This window comes from Spea bombifrons, chromosome 3 (genome assembly GCF_027358695.1).
Source record: "Spea bombifrons isolate aSpeBom1 chromosome 3, aSpeBom1.2.pri, whole genome shotgun sequence".
NCBI classification, from domain to species: domain Eukaryota; kingdom Metazoa; phylum Chordata; class Amphibia; order Anura; family Pelobatidae; genus Spea; species Spea bombifrons.
In genome coordinates this window covers 100,292,147-100,314,704 of record NC_071089.1, presented here as the reverse complement: position 1 = coordinate 100,314,704, position 22,558 = coordinate 100,292,147, and the positions used below count along the sequence as shown (strand labels likewise).

Genomic DNA, 22,558 nt, shown 5'->3' with positions numbered 1-22,558 from the left:
GTTTAGAGATATAAATATCCACTTAGTATTTAAAGCTACAAAACAATTATAACATAAGTGATGTAGACACAGAACCATGTAGTATTTTGGCCTAGATCAGCAGATCCAAGGGAGCAGCAGCCCCTCTGCCGAGTAACAGCAAGCCGTGTTGGATGATCAGACTCCATTGGGGACGTTAAAAGGGAGATCACTGATCTCCAAAATCGGCCCATTAACACTGAGGACTGCAGTAACGATAGTCGTGGGGCTAGTGCTGCTGGTGACAAAGGCAAATACGCCAGCCCATGAGGAAAGGGTCTTACCCCTTTTTCAAGATCTGCACAATTATTTTACCCATTATCTTATATCTTCCCAATGGTTGCTAATTGGTCCAGGTGAGAGTTGAAAAGAGAGAGATACCTTAAGGACAGGAAGCTGGGTTGATGATGCCGAGTCTCTCTCTTTTGGACACAGCTCTTAGCTTCCATGATGTTAACTTTTATCTCTAAAGCTATTACACAGTTTGGAAAAAAAAGGCGCACAGGCTATAGAAAGTTTTATTTAATGTATTTAGTTATACTAAAAGCTGTGATGGCAACAGTTCCCCTTTAACTATGCAACATAAATGACCAAAGCAAATGAGATCCTAAAGACTTGACTTTACATATAAGTGGATAAGTGGAACGGCCTCCTAGCAGAAGTGATAGAGGTGAATACAGCGAGGAATTTAGACATGCGTTGCATAGGAATGAAGCTATCTGGAATCTAAGAAGAGAATAAAGACTGAGGGTAACGATGCCTAAGCTGGCTCTATAACTACTAGAGGTAATTAAAATCCCAAAAGCTACAGCTAACTGAAACCGAAGGGAGGGGGAAATTAATAAATCTTCACTTTTAGTTAAAGTAAAAGAAAATATCATTCTGAAAAACTCAAAGTGAAATCATGAAATATCTAACATAGAAACCCTTTTCCCTCCCCATTCAGTGTAAATGCAGTTGATATTAATATAGAAAGTGTATAGTGGATACATTCTACCAAACTAGCCATTTTACATATACTAGTTTCAAAGTATCCAAGGAGTACTCCTATAACAAGGATGGATTCAGATATTATCACCCAATAGTTATGGACCCATTTTAGGCCTTTAGTGTTTTTTTTTAGTTCATATAATGGTCTTTTTAGCAGTTTTACCAATACTGATCAACTGCATTTACAATGAACGAGGAAGGAATATTCCACTTTTTTAGTTTGGATTTTTTTTTTTAAATGCCCCTCCATACCCACACCACAAACCTCTCTCACTGCCCAAGATCTTGCTACCCACTTCAGAGACAAGATCAAAACTATTAGAGAGGACCTCTCTTCTTTACAACCCCCTCCTACACCGCCCACCACCACTCTCTCCGCTCATCTCATACTAACCGCCTGTCCCCCTACAACCGAAGAAGAGATAGCCACTCTTCTTTCTTCCTCTCACCCAACAACCTGTCCCCTCGACCCCATCCCATCACACCAAACACAGTCTCTATGTCCGTCCCTTGGTCCATCACTTATTTAATCTTTCTCTATCATCTGTAACTGTATCAACAGCCTTCAAGCATGCGCTAATCACACCCATTCTAAAAAATCCTCAGATCCTGTCTGTTTGACTAACTTCCACCCCATCTCTCTGCTTCCTTTTCCCTCTAAGTTGCTTGAACGGATTGTGTACAATCGCCTTACTAACCTCTGCTGCTTTTGATACTGTTGATTACACCTTCTTGACTCACTTGCTTCTACAGGCATTCGAGATACAGCTCTCTCCTGGATCTCCTCATATCTGTATAACCGTTCCTTCTCTGTCAGCTTCTCTGGCAAGACATCATCACCCCTTCCACTTTCAATTGGCGTCTCACAAGGCTCTGTCCTTGGCCCTCTGCTATCTCTCCTACTAACCAGGTGTGATGCCTTGGGGGTCAAACCTCTCCTTCATCCCTCACATTCAGTCCCTCGCCAGATCCTGCCACCTGCACCTACAAAACATCTCTCGCATTTGCCCATTCCTCTCCTATTGTCTCACATCCCCCCAAACCACTGACTAGATTGTAAGCTCGCAAGAGCAGGGCCCTCTTCTCCTTTGCACCAGTTTGTTATTGTATGTGTTATTGTATGCGTTTCTAAATTGTTCTTCTGACTGTAACAGTGCTGCGGAATCTGCCGGCGCTTTATAAATAAATGTAATGTAATGTAATTCCTCACCCAACAATCTGCAAAAACTTTGGTTCATTCACTTATCATTTCCCGTCTTGACTACTGCAACACTCTTCTGGTTGGCATTCCACTGTCTCGACTCTCTCCTCTACAGTCTGCCCTAAATGCTGCCACTTACAACCTTTTCCCGTCTACAAGATTTCACTTGGGCTGCCCTTAAGCTCTTAACTGAATAGTACTAATGAAATGGTTTCTGTCACTGATCTGTGGCCAGCAGGTGCCACATACTTCTCATACTTCAACTTGTGTCAGTGATATTAAAGTAGTTTTTATGTATAAAGTAGTTTTTATGTATCTTACTGTTACTCTTTTGCTTCAATCGGACAGTTAAGACTTGTGAAGTGAATCTTGCCTACGTCAAACCTTAAGCATGTAATCTATATGTTCCAATAATTATGTATTTTTCATTTGACATTGCAATGTTCAATTTGAATAAAGTATATTTCAATCAAATATTAAGATTTCTATTTGAAATTACTATTTGATCTTGGGAAGAAGCCCCCCTAAAATACATACAGGTCCATCTCTGGCACACCAGGCTACTTCCTGGAGCACTGCTGGTGCTGCAGTGTGCGACCACTTGCTGTCGGCTATGTATGCATCATTTGGTGGCCACTGACCTTAAAGTGTCAGCGCTGCTTATCATACCCAGGTAACTTTGTCTTTTGCATTTAACACAAAAAGTGGATCTACCATACATTACGAGTAAAAATTAAGATTGACAATATATCATTTGACACTAACAGTAAAACCCTTTAATCCCTTCAGGACCAATTTTTATATACCTTTAAGCCAGTAGTTTTAATAATAAAAATAATTAGTGATAAGTCCAGAGTTTTAATATTATTGGTGCTTTCTTCTACACTGTAGGTGTCCCAGCTAAACGATGACCCAATTTATGTTTATCAACATCCCCTGATTATAGTAATACCCCACATACATATTTTTTTATATGTTCAAGAGGGTCATACTCATACTTTGCATATTACCCTATATTATACATTAATTAATACTACTGGCTTAAGGGGTTTTGGAGGTAGCCCTTTTTTAAAACTTAATTTTTAACACAGTTTGGATGACAATATTTTTTTTATATTTAATTTGTCATTTCCCTTATTTTTTCATTTTCTGATCTGTCCATGCTAATCAGGGCCCCAATAGACAGCCTGATGTCCCTTCTGCTACAACAAAGTCAGGACGTACCAGTACATCCTCAGGGGCATGAAAGGGTTCATACTTCCGGTACAGAAGGAGAGAAGGTCCCTGCTCTTGCAGGCTTACAATCTGTTTGGACTCTAAACTTAGGAGCAGGTCCCTCTTTGCCTAATGTATCAGGGTTGTCTTAATCTGTCAGTTTTCAATGGTTTTACCCTTTAAATGTACGTATTGGATCATGCACTGTGTAAATTGTTGGCGATACATAAAAGATAACGTGGGAGGGAATGAGATGGAAAAATGGGGACTGGGTGAGAATGATTTGATTGTAGAGAGGCTGATGTAGGACTGCTGATTTCTCCAGGACGCAGGTTGAGGGAATGAGGATATATTGTATGCTTCCATGAGTAGCGAGATTATTAGTGTGCATTACAGTTGGGATATGTAGGTAACTGTCCCCACAAGGATATTTTATTGCATACTACTTAAATAATATATCTGTCATTTGATTTAAATTACTTAGTAAAGTTGCTAGCTCCCCTGATCGCAACATGGAGCAATTACCATTTTCATTTAAGATGCGTGTTTTTTCTTATTATATTCCATTACATGTATTTATATAGTGCCAGGAGATTCTGTAGCGCTGTTATAATACGATGTAAAAGTCAATGACAATTTAAAATAACGTAACACGTAACCACTACGCCTTGCGGGCGTACAATATTGTTGATTATATAGTAAATAGTATGACAATATACAAATCACATCATATCCTGTTAACATTTAAACGCCATGTAATATATATATATATATATATATATATATATATATATATATATGTGTAAAAAAAACGTAAGAACAGCCTGGCACTGGAAGTATTAAGAGATAAACCATATTTTTACCGTTAAAGGGACTCTTCAAGTGTCCTAGGGTGACCCTTAAAACAATGAACTCGATTACATACGTCTTGCTTACCGACAGGGTGCTCAAAATGAAAGTATCAGGCCTGGTGTGGACCACTTTACAAATAAAGCCTTTAATATGGTACAGACCGATTTCACCTTCATTAATTCCTATTAAATCTGTTATTTTGTGTCGCTACCCGTTAGTAAAGATTCATAGAAAGAAAAGTAAACCGTTAACGGCGTTAAATCGGTTATAATGATGCAGGGAAACAGTATGCGTCAAAGCAACGCTCTGTGTAACCGTCGCCAACAAAATGGCTTCCGGCTTAACGACTCGCAGAAACCGCGTGTCATCTTGTGTGCTTAGCGCTCTGTGCTGAGTTGCTACGGCTGCCGTTTGGTTAGCAGCCAAGGGGGAGGTGCTTTGGGCAGGTCACGTGATTGGTGGCGGAGCGCGGTTCAGTCAGACTGAGGTGAGAGAAAGACCGAGACCGGAACCGGAAACCGAAAAATACTGCCGAAGAACGGATCCTTCATTTGGAGTAAAGCAGCAGAAACCGAAAAGGCATTAGTGGAGCCGACGTGGGTACGATTCGGCTGGTAGCAGCACCCCGTATGTACGTGTGAGATATTTATATTTTCACTCTGTAGGGATTGTTATTGTGCCCGATCTGGCGGTTAGGGGCAGAAGCCTGTGGAAAACGTACACAGCAAAATAATGTCTTTCTTTCCCCAAATAATCTTCCTCCAATAAAGCGCCATCGCCGTGTAAATACTTTTTACGCTGTAAAATATTTGTGTACCTGACATATGCACTTTACATCGGACCAAAGCCATTCCCCGCTGGTGTGCGCACACAGGCGAAGGGAGAATATTCATTATCAGGGAAGACTAAAGGATGTCAATGTGTGGAGCGTACAGAGAGGGGATGTGATAGACGCATTTACATTCTTACCGGGGTTTAACAGGGGCGAAGTTCATTTCACAGGAGGCCATAATCTGAAACTAGAGGGGCTGAGGCTTAGATGTAATATTTGTAAGTTTTACTTTATAGAGAGGATGGTAGATAAATGGAACAGCCTCCAAGTGGTAGAGGCTAATACAGTGAAGGAAATTCAACATATACGGGATAGACCTAAAGCTGATCTAAGATAAGTCTAAAGACTGATTCAAAGTCAGTGCTTCTGTGCGTATCCATAACTTGATACAGCATAGAGCCAGCTTGGTTGTCATCTTTTACCCGTTTCACATTAACGTTATATATATATATATATAATTTATATATAATATATAGATATAGCATATACAGTATTATATATATATATATTCTGATAGCATATACAGTATTATATATATATATATATATATATGGCAAAAAAATGTGGATGCGCGACTAAGACGTTTTGCCGTGTGCTACAGTACTAAACCACTACATATAGCTCAGTTATTTAGACACAGAAGTCTGTTGTTGGGTTTAAGATACTATAATATATTATGTTGATCTGCATCCCATGCCTGACATTTTTTTGTTCTTGTTCTCCAGGTTGATATGAGCTCCCAGCAATTCCCCCGCCAAGGGGCTTCAATGCCCCAGTCCCAGGTGCCAGGCGGTGGAAATGCCATGGGCCAAAATACCCCAGGAGCAGGTAATACTGCGGCGTCTTGGAACCAGTAACAGGTTTATAACGTAAAAGTTACCGCCAAATACTTGAGCTAACTACGCAGTGGATTTGAACCTCGATTTTATCTTCTTTTTATGTGCAATACATTCCCATCTATTATGCACGGTCACAAGTGTTTTATACTTTTGTCATTTTGTCCATAGAAATATTTAGAAGTTTCAGTAAAACATTTTTCTCCCAATGCACATGTAGGAGGGGACGATTCCGCTCGAGAAGTGGAGGTCCAGCCCCGGGACCCCATTAGTTCCGGCGCAGTCCTCCCGGCCCGCGACGAGAAGCAGGAACCGGTGGTGGTTAGGCCTTATCCCCAAGTCCAGATGTTGACTTCACATCACCCTGTTCAGTCTGCCACCCCCCTCGCGATGACGGCTCAATCTCCTCACCTCACCCCCGCTGTTCCACTGTCCTTCCCCGAAGGTATCCTGAAGGTAAGATGGAGAAATTTGGGGAATACTTAATATACGCTTGGGTATAACGTGCACTGTAGGGAAGCACGTTGGTGTAACTACGTTCATGTAAAACAATAAGCCCCCCTATTTAATCGCCGGGTTTCACTGTTACGGATGTTGCTGTTTATGTTGGGGGACAGATTACCGATGAATGTTAATTTATGTTGCCGACCATGTGTGCCAGGGTTTCAGATGTGCCATAGCAGGATTAAGTACGTGTTCATTGCTTTTTGTGCTGATATAGTAGGCTGGTCTGTGTTCTTGACAAAGCTCTTTTCATAGTGTGCTCATAGCCTCCTTTTAATTTAGTGGGTTGTAGAAAATATGCAGACGCTCATGCATATGATCAGGATATTATTTATATAGCACCAATGATTTAGGCAGCTCTTCTTACAATACATATACTCAATACATATAAAACAAATGCATTTCTGATTACTCTGATGAATTATGAGCATGTATATGTATAACGGCATTAACATTCCCGGTGGAAACAAGTGTTAAGGCAAACTGGTGTCACTTTAACTAAAAGCATCTGTGTATGGTTTCTGAGCTATATTGCAAATGGTTGATTTGTTACACGGCTCAGTAAATATATTTCACACCAAGTCACGAACCATAGGGACTGCTAGACTGCGCTACAGGGGCCCGTTACATCGTGTCATGTTTACTAAATAAAAGTAGCTTTTTTAATAGCATTTCATTAACAAGAGCTTACTTATACCAGTATTGCAAAGCGATATTTTGTGAATTGTTGAAGATGATCTATGTATTTATTTATATAGCGGCAACAATTTACGTAGCTATTAATACAATACATATATTGAAGGGGTATGACACAATGAGAATTGACAGACTAACACAAACCGATACATTAGGTGGAGAGAGCCCGACTCGCAAGCTTACAATCTTGAGAATTTGCTGTTTACTTTTTTCAAGAAGCATTTATGGATTTTATCAGTACTAGGCTTTTTTTTTAAAATCAAATTACATGACCATGAAGCCAGTCTCACCAAAAAATAAATATTTTTTATGTATCATGAAAGTTCTAATAAACTTAGTTTAGCCACATCGATGGGATGCCAACTTAAGAAGTAATTTCATATTGTGTAGCATTCCTCTACTTAACGCAGCACTGAGCTGATATGCTGGAGATCTCCAGATCTATTGAGGTTTTTCTTATATTATTTTAATACTCCGGAGGGCCCTTCATATGATTTATATGGATATATTATGTTGTTTACCACAATGCTTTATGATTTTTAGATAACAAAAACAACACATATGCATATAACTGATAAACAGTCAATAATAGTTAGTGAAAAGCTAACTTTTAAGACAGAAAAGGCAGCGTAGCATCTGATGTGGCTCTGACTAAGAAACTTCTGCCAAATACATCTCCTGCGAATCAAGGGGCCGGGTAACATTGCAATTACACAGACAAGATTCTGATGGATCCCTCCATGCATTGGCAAAAAAGGGGGATAAAGAAGCTAATTTAAAGACGTGGCCACTAAATGCATTAAAGTGCAACTATCAAATACGTCTCCTAAATTTAAAAAAAATCAAGACATCGTCTTTGGCATCCCATACTTGAGTTTTGTATTTTGTCAAGTGATCGGTGCATAGTTCAATCTACCGTGTTTTGGCTTTAATTGTCACTTAATATAAAATCACATTGGGTATATTTTCAAACAATGACAATTTCTCAATCCCTTCATTGTTATTTGTGGGTTTGACATGGTGTGTCGGATACTGCATGGTGACGTGCTAAACAATAGTCTTCCTGAAATGATATGTGTAGTTTGTGGGTGAGATCGCTGTGTTAGTCACCTTGCATCGTGAATTCCACCAACGAATATTTAATTAACCGTTTGTCCTGATTATATGCCGCTCCCCTATAGTTTGGTGCCACTTTAAAGAGAATTCCCAAAAAAATACACATTAGCAGAAGAGTAAAACAGCATTTTCTTACTCTCTCCTCCTCATGTTGTCACGCTCTCTCTCAATGTCCCCTGCCTTCGCCACCAGTCACTTCCCTATATCTAATTTTCTGGAGCTATTACTCTTTGCTGTCTTCATCCTCTTCTCTCCGGTATCACCTCCGTGAACCAGGTCTCCCGGAGCGCTCAGAGAAACGAGGGAGACGCTGTCCCTGTGGTGTCCCACCATTTAGCCGGAGTAATCCACAAAGCCAGAATATTGCAGACAGAGACGCGAAGAAAGAGAAGCATTTCGGCACCTTCCTCTTCGAATCTGTCTGCAATATTCTGTCCTCTTGGGGGACTTCTACAAAAGGGCGGGTCTACAGCATCTACCACGTGGACAACCTCTAACCCGTTCCTCCAATCAGGGGAGAGGGTTTGCAGGGAGGCTCCTTCTGTCAAATAAGACTGAAGAAGCAGAGCTGCTGAAAAACAGAAGGTAGGGAGACATTGAGAATCTACCTGATTATAGCTCACACCCCAATTTTAAAGATTCAAATGGGGGGGTGCAACCTATGGTCGGGGCAATATGGTATGTTTGATCTGGTGGCTGAAAGTGTGAGCCTTGTTAAATATCAACACCTCAAAATGATGGAACTAAAAACCAAATACCCCCGAAGAACACTTTGGTGCTATCTACCCATCAACTTGCATAGAAGAGTGTAAAGACTTGGATCTGTTTACACATTTAATGCATGCTATTGATTAAGGGGACCCAGATCCGTAGCTTCATATCTGCTGTTATGGAGAAAGTAGGAATCATTAAGCAATAGATATTAGAGCACTGTGAGCCTGCCAGACCCGGTAAACGGTTACAAACAGCAGATAAACCATCGCTGGTAGGAGGCTCCAAACTAACGTTCCCTCAAACCGTCTATTTTATATCGGCGGTTACTGTAGAAGAAATGAAAACTGCACATCAGTAATGCTTGCTGCGTGGCTTGAGAAGGGGTGTTCAGCGGCATGGTTGTGTGAGGGCTGCTTTTGTACAGCTTTCTCTGTAACGGTACTCCGCTCTGAAACATTTTGCCAAATAATGAAGGCTGACCCTGGTTAAGACCCATATTTCATCAGGCTTGTTTGGTGACTGCCTAAAGCTGCTCAGCGCTGAATAATAGGCAGGATGTAGATTGTGTAAGAGAGGCCGCTGAACTTCCTATACATAACATATAATGTAGATTTCTTATAACCTACAACTTCTGTCTTCCAAGTGACTGCTGAAGGGAGTCAGCTGAATCCTTTTGTCTTGACAGAAGTTCACTATTGATGTCTTCCCACAGCCACCTCTGAAGCCCACTATTCCCAGCCGCCCTATTGCTCCAGCACCTCCTTCTGCCCTGTCAGCTGTACCAAAGGTCTCTGGGCCGGTGACAGTCACCATGGAAAGTGGTCTTCCACAGGCTTCAGCTATCCCTGTGGCCACTATCAGTGGGCAGCAGGTCGGTGCCTAGTATTTAATCCAGCTGGTGTTTGTGTTATATGTTCATCGTATGGGTGTACCTTCATTGGCCCGCACTGCTTAATGGGCGTTCTTGGAGAAGTGACTTGCAGACTTTTGTATTGGACAAAGTGGGGATGAGCCTTGTGTTTAGCGATGGAGAGCCTGACTGACGTTGTTTCATTTTTATTGGTTAGTTGACTTAGGGCATCCATTCCTGACAAATCAGTCCTAACAGGCAGGTACCTGCTTATCAAAATGTGAATTGGACCTGTCTGGCAAAGAGGATTCAGTAGACTTCAGATAATAATCCTGAACTATTTTTGGTGTGTTTCTGCCGTTTCTTTAACGTCTATATGTTCTCCTTTTTAGGGCCATCCCAACAGCCTTCATCATATCATGGCTACGAACGTCCAGATGTCCATTATCCGCAGTAATGCTCCGGGACCTCCCTTGCACATAGGGGCCTCTCATCTTCCCAGAGGTAGCATAAACTAAAAGAATGTATTCTTATTATTTTCACTTCTTTTCCAAACACATTTCTTACATCTTTATTGATGTTTTTACATTAGGAGCTGCTGCGGCTGCGGTAATATCCAGTTCTAAGGTGACGACTGTCCTAAGGCCTGCCTCTGCTCCGATTCCCAGTGCTGCCCAGTCAGCAGCTCAACACATTATTCATCCTCCTATCCAGGTAAGATATGGATTAATAATGTTTATTTGTAGCGGTAGTTAATAGGAAAATGTGTATGTTGGATTAGAGGGGCTGTAACTGTTTTACATGGTAGTGAGACTACCTATGGATATTTTGGTGCCTTTAATATTTTTTCTAATATTGGCTTGTCTACTGTATTGTATGTATTATTTCCCTTAAGAACTCGCCTATAATGTGATTTGCCTGATCGTAATATTTATTTTATGTGTTAGGGACTGATGAAACTTCATGCGATGTGTGTCTTAAGCAGGATTTATTCTTCTCGTTAAAAGATGATGTTACGATAATTTAAGTTTCAACCTTAATTTCTCATTTCGCAATCTCATGCTCGTTATTTGCAGTCTCGCCCTCCGGTGACTACTGCAACATCCGTGTCACCCGCTGTAGTAGCCACTGTGTCAGCTACACGAGCCCAGTCCCCGGTCATCACCACTGCTCCAGCTCACGCCGCAGAGCCGGTGTTAAGGTGAGCACGACTACAATGTCTCCAAGATATCTTGTGAGAGAAAACCGCTGTGGATTAAATACTTCTCATAGTGTAGTTAAAAACATGCAGCCTGAATATTTGAGGTCAACCAAAGCCATGATGTCCTAAATACTAGAAACCAGGGGAAATATATGTCTGGACCTCTCTGTGGATAACTATAGTGATCAGCAAGCTTGTACTCTCACAATGTGCACAATAGCCTTAAATAAAACTTGGAAGGCGGGAGTGCCAGATATCTGTGACAAGCATCCTCCTCCTTGCTGTGGATGTAGGAACTGTTTTCGTCAGGTCCTTCTGTTTCCTTCTTAGACCAACCCTGTCCATCCAGCAACACCCTCCTCCTGCTACCATCAGCATCCAGAGACCGGCTCAGGCCCGTGATGCTACCACCCGCATCACACTTCCATCACACCCTGCTTTGGGAGCGCAAAAGCAACAACTGCATGCGATGACACAGGTAACACAATTATTAATTAACATTTAATACTCTTGGCGTAAATACATAGATCGTGTTGTCTGGAAGCATGGCTCGTTACGTATGTTATTATTTTTAACATACACATGTTCGCATTTTTGTATGTTCTGCATTTGATTTGAACATCCTTTGTATTTTAATCTTAACCAAAGGTGCATTCTTTTCTTTGATAGAAGACTCTCTTTGGTGCTGGTAACCCAGTAGCAGCAGCAACGGTGGCTCCGATTCTGGCAACAAACACTCTGCCTGCGGTGACTACATCAGGTCAGAAAGGCAATATAAGCTTTGACTCTGTAGTCATGTGGGCACTTGAATTAATGTTCAGATTGCGATGGAAAGGTGGATGAGAGAGATCTTATGTACATAAATGTTTGGCTTTTTTCACTTGTGTTGCAGGTTCTTCTTCTCATGCACAAGTTCCCACCAGCACCATTGTCACGATGACCATGCCTACTCATTCCTCACACGCCACGGCTGTCACAGCATCCAGCATTCCTGTGGGTATGTGAAAAGGTTCCCTAGTTTAATGCTTTCACATTTTAAAGGGGAGCTCTTGCCACCTGTCTTTATTACTACAATCACATTTAAAATATCAAGACTTTCATTTTAAAACCATTCTAGTATCATTTCATTCAGACCAATCTATTAAACTAACATTCTGACTTCCTTATAGTATAAAAGTAGAATGGCTATGTCTTAAATCACCCAGCCCCGCACTCTGACCAATGAAAATGTGTGGTGGAAAGGACTTTGTTGGATAGACAGGTCTCCATTAGCATTGCCAGAAAGCATCAGCTCAGTGTTGTGTTTGAGCGGGTCAAGTCATCCAACATATCACTGACAACAATGGCAGCCTCCAGGTCTGCTGGTAGTAAAAATCCATTTTCTCAGTGCTACAGTACTGTGTGTAGCACTATAAAACTTAAAAAAAATAAAAAAAAATTCATGGGACCTCTCCTTAAATCCTCTAAGAGCTGGGCAATGTATGGAAATGGCATTTTTTTGACTTGGACTGTTCTGATTGTGGCCCTGGTCACTAAAGTTTAATAACCATATATTGACCTAATGTTACACAATTGGATTGTGTTCAGACAGCTTTGGGCTTTATCTGCTGAATGTATGTACTAACTTGTCGCACCTGATCAAATATTGTTTTTGTTACAGCCAAAGTAGTCCCGCAACAAATTACTCACACTTCCCCTCGGATTCAGTCAGAATATGGAGCTGAACGGGGCAATCTAATACCCATCCCAGGTCATAGAGCCTCTCCCAACCCCATGACTATGGAGGCCAGGAGTGAAAACAGGTAAGACAATGATGGTACCGTTTTATAACGTAGCTGTAATAGGTAATTCATTATTACCTAGTGGCACAATAGCCACCTTTTTGTCTTCTGTAAGGTATAGTTAGTCACAGCCTCGGAATGCAACGATTAGTGCAATAATGTTATATCCCTTTATTTTGTGTTCATTTGTTGAGCATACCCTGACCTTTTTCCATTTTAGGCATTTCAGTAATAAAGATGTTATCTGTAGGTGTTTGTTACACACCAGCATTGGGGGATTTGTGCGCCTGCACTAAAGGGATAGTTTACAGGAGAGATGTTTCAACTCTCTGACTTCATTATACATTATTATTATTTTATTTATATAGCGCCAACAATTTACGAAGAGCTTAATACAATTAGGGCTGCAACAACTAATCGATAAAATCGATAATAATCGATAATGAAATTCGTTGGCAACGAATTTCATTATCGATTAGTTGAATCGATTATTATCGATTATAAAATGAGGGTTTTTTCAGAGCAAACGCTCTGAAAAATCCCCCTCATTATATAATCCGTTTAGTCTGACTCACCGTCTCACAGCAGCAGCTCCTACTTACTCCCCCTCCCTGTAATCACTGTGACAACTGGCCCCGCCCCTTCCTTCTCCAGGCCAGAACCACATGGCTGTGACACTCATCTAACTGTAAGTATATGTATATGTATATATATATATATATATATATATATATATATATGTGTGTGTGTATATATGTATGTAATATATATATATATATATATATTTGGGCTACTGAAAGTTAGGGGAGGTGGGGGCTAATTTAGGGGCAGTTATGGTTAGTGGGGTGTTTAGGGTTAATTTAGGGGCAGTTATGGTTAATTGGGTGTTTAGGGTTAATTTAGGGGCAGTTATGTTAATAGGGTGTTTAGGGTTAATTTAGGAGCAGCTGTGGTTAATGGGGTGTTTGGGGTTAATTTGAGGCAGTTGTGGTTAATGGTGTGTTTAGGGTTAATTTAGGGGATGCTGTGGTTGATGGGGTCTTTAGGGTTAATTTAGGGGATGCTGTGGTTAAGGGGGTGTTAAGGGTTAATTTTAGGGGCAGTTATGGTTAATGGGGCGTTTAGGGTTAATTTAGGGGAATCTAAATCCTGGGGGCAGTGAAGTGACATATCTGGGGGTATAAGCCATATACAGTATATAAGGCATATGTGGGGAGGGCAGTGTGGCATGTCTGGGGAGGACGGAGTGGTGTATCAGGGTGTATAAGGCATATCTGGGGGTAGAGTGGCATATCTGGGGGTAGAGAAGTGGCATGTCTGGGAGGCAGGGTGGCATGTCTGGGGAGGATGGAGTGGGGTATCAGGGGATATAAGGCGTATCAGGCACAGTGGCAGATGTGGGAGGCAGCGTGGAGTGGCATATGTGGGAGGCATTGTGGAGTGGCATATGTGGGAGGCATTGTGGAGTGGCATATGTGGGAGGCATTGTGGAGTGGCAGATGTGGGAGGCAGCATGGCGTGGCATATGTGGGGAGGGCAGGGTGGCATGTCTGGGGAGGATGGAGTGGTGTTTCAGGGGGTATAAGGCGTATCAGGCACAGTGGCATGTGGGGGGTAGAGTGGAGTGGCAGATGTGGGAGGCAGCGTGGCGTGGCAGATGTGGGAGGCAGCGTGGCGTGGCAGATGTGGGAGGCAGCGTGGAGTGGCAGATGTGGGAGGCAGCGTGGAGTGCTGTGGTAGGCAGCGTGGCATATGTGGGGGGGCAGCATGGCATGTCTGAGAGGCAGCGTAGCAAGCCTGGGCTCAAATGTGCATATATTGGGGGGCTGGTTGGGAAATAAAGACAAGAAATGTATTATCAAAGTTTTTTTATTCTGCTGTTTGTATTTAACATCATTTGTTTAGTAAATTATTTTAAATAAATGAAAAATTTACATTCATTTTTTTTTATCCGATTAATCGATTAATCGAAAAAATAATCGGCCAACTAATCGATTATTAAAATAATCGTTAGTTGCAGCCCTAAATACAATACATATATTGAAGGGGTATGACAAGACGAGAATTGACACAAACTACGGTGGGAAGGAGTGAGGCTTGGCTGTAAAGAGTAGAGCTTGTCGCAGAAGAATCATGGTTGGCTAAAGGAAGGCGTAGCTCAGTGGTTTATTACAAATTATGCGAATCAGAAAGCTGTGACTGTTCCTTTTTCATAATGCGATCATTAAACATGTCCATCTTTATGGTTAACAGGCAGCCGGTTCCTGTGCAGCTGCAGTATTTCCTACCCACGTATCCTCCTTCTGCATATCCATTGACGGCACATACTTACACGCCAATAACCAGTTCGGTGTCTACCATACGGCCGTACCCAGGTCAGTTTCTGTAAAGGAACACTTAGTGAAAACTTTGTTTTTGTAGAAGTAACTGTTGCTGGCGTAGTATTGTTAATGTAAATCTATTAATGGTGTCACTTTTCCCTCCCATTGAATTGATGTTACTAGAGCATTCACAAAGCTGCAGTGTGACTACTACTAATTAGAAACCCACATCCAATTTGAAATTTTAGGTGTAACAAAGGAGAAAATCCACAGTCTGTGACTGTGTGCTTTATAAAAAAAAATGTTTCAGTTTATATGTAACTTTCATCAGAAAAAATTCAAATTGTTCTCACATCTTGAAAGTGAAACTGATGTTTTCTTGGTGATCTCATTTGTGTGTGTGTGTGCAGGGGGGGGTTCGCAGAGCAGCATGTTGGAAACTGCATGGTTTCAGCCATGTGCATTTCTTTTTACTTCACAATTTTCAGGTTCTGCTCAAGCCCCAAATTCAGCCATCACAGCTCAGTCCGTTGCTTCTACCGTCCACCTGAATCCGATGCAGCTGATAAACGTGGATGCTTCGCACACGCGTCACATCCAGGGGATACAGCCCGCTCCCGTCAGCGCACAGGGCATGCAGCCCAGTTCATTCAGCGCACAGGGGATGCAGGCAACATCAATGAGCGCCCAGGGGATTCAGCCTCCTTCAATGAACACGCAGGGGATTCAGCCTCCTCCAATGAGCACGCAGGGAATCCACCCTGCCGCATCAATAACCAGCCAGGGTGTTCAGACCTCATCTGTTGGCTCGCAGCAAGCTCAGAATGAAGGAAAGGCTTCAGGTACTGGCGTATGTCTGTATAGTAGAGGCAGTGTCCGCTGGGAAAGGGTTCTGGGTTGAGTGGGGAGGATAGAGTCTAGGCAGGAGCAGCCACATAGTATGAGATGTTTGGGTTCTGATCTTTGCCTGTGTTAACTTCCAGACACAGCTCAGGAGCCAATGGATAGTGAGAGAAGACAGCAAGCCACTCTCCTACGTAGAAAAAGTAAGTTACTTCCACAGAGTTTGCGGCATGCGAACAGCAGTGAGAGGTATGGTGAGCACGGTAGAGGATCGCTAGCTTAGATGATCTTACACCTCTCTTCTTGCTGATCTCTTCCGTTGCTGAGCGGTTGGTGCAGACTCTGTGGAAATAGACGCCAGGGCAGTGAAGAGAACTCTAGCTGTTGAGAAACAAATAGTATCGGTTTCAGCCATCTTTTTGCATAGATACATAGCATTTGGTGCATGTAATCTCCTCTTAATAGCTCTATGAATTTTCAAATTCATTTACTGTGTCTTTAATTGCTTTATGTCTCCACCATGGTTCTGACACTTTTATTTTTCCCCCACACTTAAAATGGAGTTTGGATGCATTGACTGCTGATTTTTTCCTTGAAGGTGTTGGTTTAGCCATTGTGGTTGCTGTAGTCTTTAAAACCCTTCTGCCAGCTGTGTGTAGGGAGGCCAATGGCAACCTGTTCAGTTTCTTGTTATCCTCTGATTAGTTCTCTTTCATCGTCAAAGTTGTATATATTTGAGTACAAAAGAATGAGCAGGAAAATGCAGCACAAACTTTCAGAAAAGACACATAAATAACATGGCCACCTAAAAAGCAATATAATATTCCACTTAAGCTCAATAAATGTACCTTCTAACCACCCTGTACCTTTTTATCTTTTCTTTCCAGTGGCTCTTGCTGATGGTGCTACAATAGTTGCCAATCCCCTAAGCAGTGCTTTCAGCACGGCAGCTGCCGGTGCTACGGTGATGCAGACCCAAAGTCAAAGTCCAGGAATGGGCAGTGCGCCGGCACAGGGCTCGTCCCCTCGTCCTAGCATCTTGCGCAAGAAGCCTGCCACCGATGGGTTAGTTTTAAGACTACCTGTTAACAACGGGGTTTAACCCCTTCAGGACCGGCGTTTGCGTACTGCGTCTTCCCTTGAAGACCGCAGTTTTTTTTTAAATATTTTAATTCTGTGCTCGTGATTCGCTTAAAAGCGATCACCTGCACAGAATTGAGGGGGAGTGGCTGCTACGGATCGCTGGGGACACCCAGCGGTCAGTAGCATCCGTCCCTCGCAATCCCAGCGTTCATAGCGACACTGGATCACGCATCATCGATGACGTACCTGGTATGTCCTAGTCTGGCGGTGACCTATGACCCGGAAGTACCAGGTACCAAGTACGTCGCGGTCTTGAAGGGGTTAAACTTAAAACCCTTTATATCACCTGGAATCGTCAGTAGTTTGTGTGGCTTTTAACATTTAAATATGGCTATCTTTCATATTTATTTTTTAGGACAGTTCGATCCAGAATACCAAGTCATTTAGTTGTCCGACATAAATATAATAGCAACTAATATGCTTTTAACACAACAAATATATATTTTTAGCATAAATGACAGGTAATTGTAGCTGTGATGTTTTGACAGCTTGCTTAATAAAATGAAAACCCCTGCAGTTTTTGCTCTTTCCATGCTGGCTGGAACCTTTTCTGCCCGTCTTATAAAGTTTGTGATATGGCTCTCGGGGGTTTTTTTTTTTTTTTTTTTAGTGGCATTTGGTTCTAGGAGTTTTTTTTCTTTTTTGTAAAATGTATATAGATATGGTTTTAACTTAAATTGTTATTTTGTTTGCAGACTATCTGTAAGAAAAAGCCTTATTCCTGCACACTCTTCAGATGCTGTAAGTCCACGTCAGGACACGTCGCTACGCAGCACGACTGCTTCACCTCGGCCTGCTGGGCAAGTACTCCATTTTTGTTTCATATTTTGGTCATTTTCTGTTTTTTTTTTTTTTTTCTAGTAAATATACCAATAGAAAAAAATGCTACACTTCGGGTTACATATTTAAAAGAGTACAATTGTATTGGTTACATATACATTGGAATTAGGGAAGGGAGTAGGGAAGGTTGCACTTGGGGGCATTTCAGAAGAAAGTTTCATTTGCTCGGAACTGCAAATGTGCCTGTGTTGCCATGACGTGGTTGTAACTTGGGTTAAGTAATACCACGCAAAAACATTTAGTTACTAGGGTGCCTTTTAACCTGCACAATTACCCTATTGGTCCAAGGGGAGGTCATCACAGATTATATATACTCATTACACTTGTGCTTCTTGGATGCATTCCCTGTGAGTTGCATGGTTTGGGAGGATTGCATAGATGTGTACATGCCACTCAATTTCTTATCCTTTTTATTCTATATTTTGCTATGCAGCACTAAACCCAAAGCTGAACTTCATGTGTCTGTGGTTCCGGGAGTGACGGGGGATCCTGGCACAGGCGGCGAGCAGCCAAGCGCAGCTGCATCTCTCCCGTCTTCTCATCACCCTGCGGCTGCCGTGCCCAGTCCTCCTTCTCAGCCTGTGCTGGGACCCCTGCCGGGCAATATTCATGGACCTCCTGCTGCTGTTCCTGCCTTATCTGCTCCTCCGCCTCTTCTGAGTAGTGCACCCTCTGGAGCAGCCATCCCTGAGGCCAAAGTGAAAGAAGAGGTGGAACCAATGGATATAGCAAGGCCTGTTTCAGGTACGGATCTGCTGCTATTTATCAGTCCTTACCGCCTGAAGCCTAAACCACCTTCCCCTCTTTGACTTGGATTTTTACTAAAGTCCTGATATCTTATTTTCCCATTCCCAAGCAGTGCCTCCGCTGCCATCCAGCGCCATCGCCTCTCCCCTGTCCTTACTGGCAAACAATGTTTCTGTGCCTATTGGAGAATTGCCTCCGGGAGCCTCCCCTCGCAAGAAACCTCGTAAGCAACAGCACGTTATTTCCACGGAGGAAGGTGATATGATGGAGACCAACAGCACGGATGAGGAGAAGTGTCATTCTATGAAGCCTCTAACATCCCGGCCTGAGAAACGCAAATCGCCTCCAAAAGAGTATATAGGTATTAATCTGTACTGTGTAGTATGTACTGGTTGAGGTTAGGGCAAAAGCCTGGTAAGCTACAGAAATCTGTTCTTCTGCATTCATCAATTTATATGTGATGAATAGGGATGACTATCATGTAGTAACGTGTCGTCGTAAATACTGCTTTAGGTAATAAACCTAAATGTTGTGTCTCATGATTTGCTATGTTTGTATATAACGGGTGAAGCACTTATACATTTTTAATTGTGATTTCAGATGAGGAGGGAGTGAGATATGTTCCGGTCAGGCCAAGGCCTCCCATCACACTCCTGCGCCATTATCGCAACCCCTGGAAAGCCGCTTACCATCATTTCCAGCGTTACAGCGACGTGCGGGTGAAGGGTGAGAAAGCACTGTGTTTAAGAATTTGTATCAAACCCTAGTGTTTTTAAGAACGTGGCAATGTCACCTGCATACTGTATACTTGATTGTGCTTTTAATTTACGCAGCCTGTTGATGTTTCCGTTATTTCCCTTCAGAAGAGAAGAAGTTGACGTTGCCGGACTTGGCCAGTCAGAAAGGGATTTCGTGCCGTGTGCAAGGCTGGAAGACTCATCTCTGCGCGGCTCAGCTGCTTCAACTGGTACCTGTTATTTGCTTGGGGTTTTGAATTACATTTCAGGGTCTTTCCTCCCCTGGTGAGTTGTGTCATTTTATTTGTTTGTTCTTTCAGACTAAATTGGAGCAGGATGTTTTTGATCGGTTAACTGTGTTGCAAGATGGACTCATACCCAAAAAGAAAACTGCTACAGATGATGACTTACACAGAATCAACGAGCTTATTCAGGTACAGATCTTATTTATAAATTGCTTCATTGTTCAAATAATCTGCCTGTAGTTTCATGGATCACCAGATAAGCACACATGGGAATGAATGCTTCTGCTGCTTTAGCTTCCCCACAGATATGCCCTTCTTGTGGGAAACTTTGTATAATGGTAACATCCAGAGAACTGTTATATGCACATAATATGGAAATGCTAACCTGCATTTAGTAAAGGGCCTTAGATCCAGCTTTATTGCACCCTAGAGGAGGCGCGTGTGTGTGTGTGTATGTATGTATGTATATATATGTGTGTGTATGTATGTGTATATATATATATATATATATTTAGATTTCTATAATACAGAGAAAAGGTGCTTACATTTCATTGTTTTCAGCTTTCCATTAAAGAATGGACCTTGGCATCCAAGCGGCTGCACTAATGAGTTACGTTGAAGCTCAATGTGGAAAGGGACACTTATATACTACTAATTTAGCCCGAATGCCAGGTTGACGTACTATCCTATGTGTAATCAGTGTTTGTGATCGACACTAATCTATTTTAATTCCTTGACAGGGCAACATGCAGAGATGCAAACTAGTGATGGATCAGATCACAGAGTCCCGGGACTGCATGCTTAAAGTACTTGAGCACAAGGATCGTGTTCTCAAGCTGCTCAATAAGAGTGGAGCATCTCGCAGGCTTTCAAAAGTGAAACACAAGGACAAAGTGTAATTAAGGACTTCTTTCCATTTCCCCGAGACAGTCTGCATTCCTGCATCTGTTCAGCAAAATACCTTTAGTATCCATAGCAGATTTGCATATATATATATACTTTTTATTATAATTTCCTGGACATTTATTTACTCTATTTCCAGCCGATACCAGGACATTTGGCCTGCTAATGGTGTCCCAGATGGGGATTCAGCATCCCCCTCCTGCAAAGATGGCTGTGTGGAGTTTGATTTTGTTTCCAGGTGCTGCCTGTGAGCACTGTGTTCTCTGTGGCACACACATGCTTGTGTATAGTGTTCTTCACCCCTCCATGATAACACATCATGTAAAAGTAATTTAATATTTCCTACCTGTATGTATTCATATTCTGTATTATTGTTTTTAGGTACCTCTCTCCCAGAATTAAAGCAGTCAAGTCCTTTCCTGTTAAGGGTTTTATTTCAGTATCTCTGAAAAGTTGACGTAACTGACTCTTATGTATGTTATGAGGAAATCATGAGGGACTGGAGATTAAGTCTTGGCTAGTTTCTTATCGTTCCTATCAGCCCCCTGTTTGTGTTGCGGTTTCTCTCAATACAATGTTGCCTCGTAAATAGTCCTTACATATAAATACAATGCAAGACAGCGGTGATTTTATTGGTGCGGTTTTACTTACTGCTGGATTTAACACTTTTGTAATGAAATGCAGCGTTATAAACAGAATTCTGAGTATTTTTGGATTTCCAGTAATTTCCTCTTGTAAATTGTTGCCTCGTTCCTAATTTTTGTTGGGATAATTTGTCTTCATAAAAAAAAAAAAAAAAGCAGACTACAATGGGTTGTTGCCGTACAAACTGAGGTTAATTCATTCTTCCCAGGAAAGAATAGAATGGCAGATCTGCTTAGGTTCCTTTGGCTTACATTTGTCTTAGATTCATTTTTAGGAGAGCCCTATGGAACACATTTTTCTGTTTAGCAAGACATTTTGGTATGTAGGCAACCTATGGGTTATATGAAGCCCAGTGTGAGGAAATGTAAGGGTAAAAAATGTCCAGCAGCTTTTAGGTATTCTCATGTGCGATTTTACTTCTTCCCACTACAAGAGGCAAATAAGTGATTCAGCTCCTGGGTATTTACAGCACACTGTGTTATTTATTCCATTCATGGATGAGGTGTTGGAGCCAACATTCTGCTGGACAGAACCATGCTGCCTACAGAACAAATGCAGAGGCAGCTATGTCTATCTGGTTAAAAAGAATGTTAAATATCCATCCTCCAATATACAGACAGCTATTTTTTTATATGGCCAGCTGGTGATGTCATTTAGATGCAGACTAAATGACAAATCCAATCTGCATTTGATTCCCTATCCTGCCTCCCGGTCCCTGCATGCATGTTGGTCACCCTGCTGCCGGTGGACAGATTACTGTTTTAGGACGACTCGCCGCACTCTGACTCTGCCCCGGCGGTGACTTTGTAGGATGTCCTGTGGTATATTTGAAATGTTTTTTTTTTTTGTAGGTTCTGATTCTGTCTGGATGCTGTACTCTATGTTCTGTGATTGTGCTACAGTTCAGGTTGTGTATTGTATCAATAAAGTTGATTTAATAGGTGTCTAGCCGGAGGCAGGCCCTCCCTTTAACTATATGTTCTGTTGTAGGTAGCTAGATTAAAGCCATGTACCTGCGTGTGATAAACGTGACACAGCTGCCATCAGTGGGAACGATTGTATGAAAGCGAGTTTGTTTTGCACCCGCTGGTATTAGCTGTGTCACATGACCTTCCTTTTCTCCCATACATATTCTGTCCATTTGGATGATGTTTATATTCCCTGTAATACCGTGATACGCTGTATGATCAAACGTATGCAGACATCTCTCCTAATTGTTGAGTTTAGCTGTTCCGGCCGCACTCATTGCTAACAAGTGTATATAACCAAGCGCATAGACATCTCCATAGACAAACACTAGTAGAAGGGGTCGTACTGAAGAGCTCAGT

General features: G+C 41.9%; 1 protein-coding gene across 9 annotated transcripts; it reads left to right on the top strand.

Moving 5' to 3' along the window:
* Positions 1–4,691: 4,691 nt before the first annotated feature.
* SAP130 (Sin3A associated protein 130) lies at positions 4,692–21,011 on the top strand. 9 transcript variants are annotated; one of them, XM_053459059.1, is made up of 22 exons: positions 4,692–4,907; positions 5,834–5,936; positions 6,165–6,400; positions 9,687–9,845; positions 10,217–10,328; positions 10,417–10,538; positions 10,901–11,025; positions 11,356–11,503; positions 11,695–11,785; positions 11,918–12,022; positions 12,686–12,827; positions 15,060–15,181; positions 15,616–15,969; positions 16,111–16,173; positions 16,858–17,035; positions 17,809–17,913; positions 18,387–18,697; positions 18,810–19,061; positions 19,301–19,426; positions 19,564–19,667; positions 19,758–19,871; positions 20,423–21,011. In XM_053459059.1, the coding sequence occupies exons 2-22, from the start codon at positions 5,840–5,842 to the stop codon at positions 20,579–20,581; spliced, it is 3,225 nt and encodes a 1,074-aa protein (XP_053315034.1). In that variant the 5' UTR covers positions 4,692–4,907; positions 5,834–5,839; the 3' UTR covers positions 20,582–21,011. The 9 variants fall into 9 exon arrangements, with proteins under 9 accessions (XP_053315034.1, XP_053315033.1, XP_053315032.1 ...); XM_053459058.1 differs by having other exon boundaries at positions 9,660–9,845; positions 11,698–11,785; XM_053459057.1 differs by having other exon boundaries at positions 9,660–9,845; positions 18,813–19,061.
* The last annotated feature ends 1,547 nt before the right edge of the window (positions 21,012–22,558 follow it).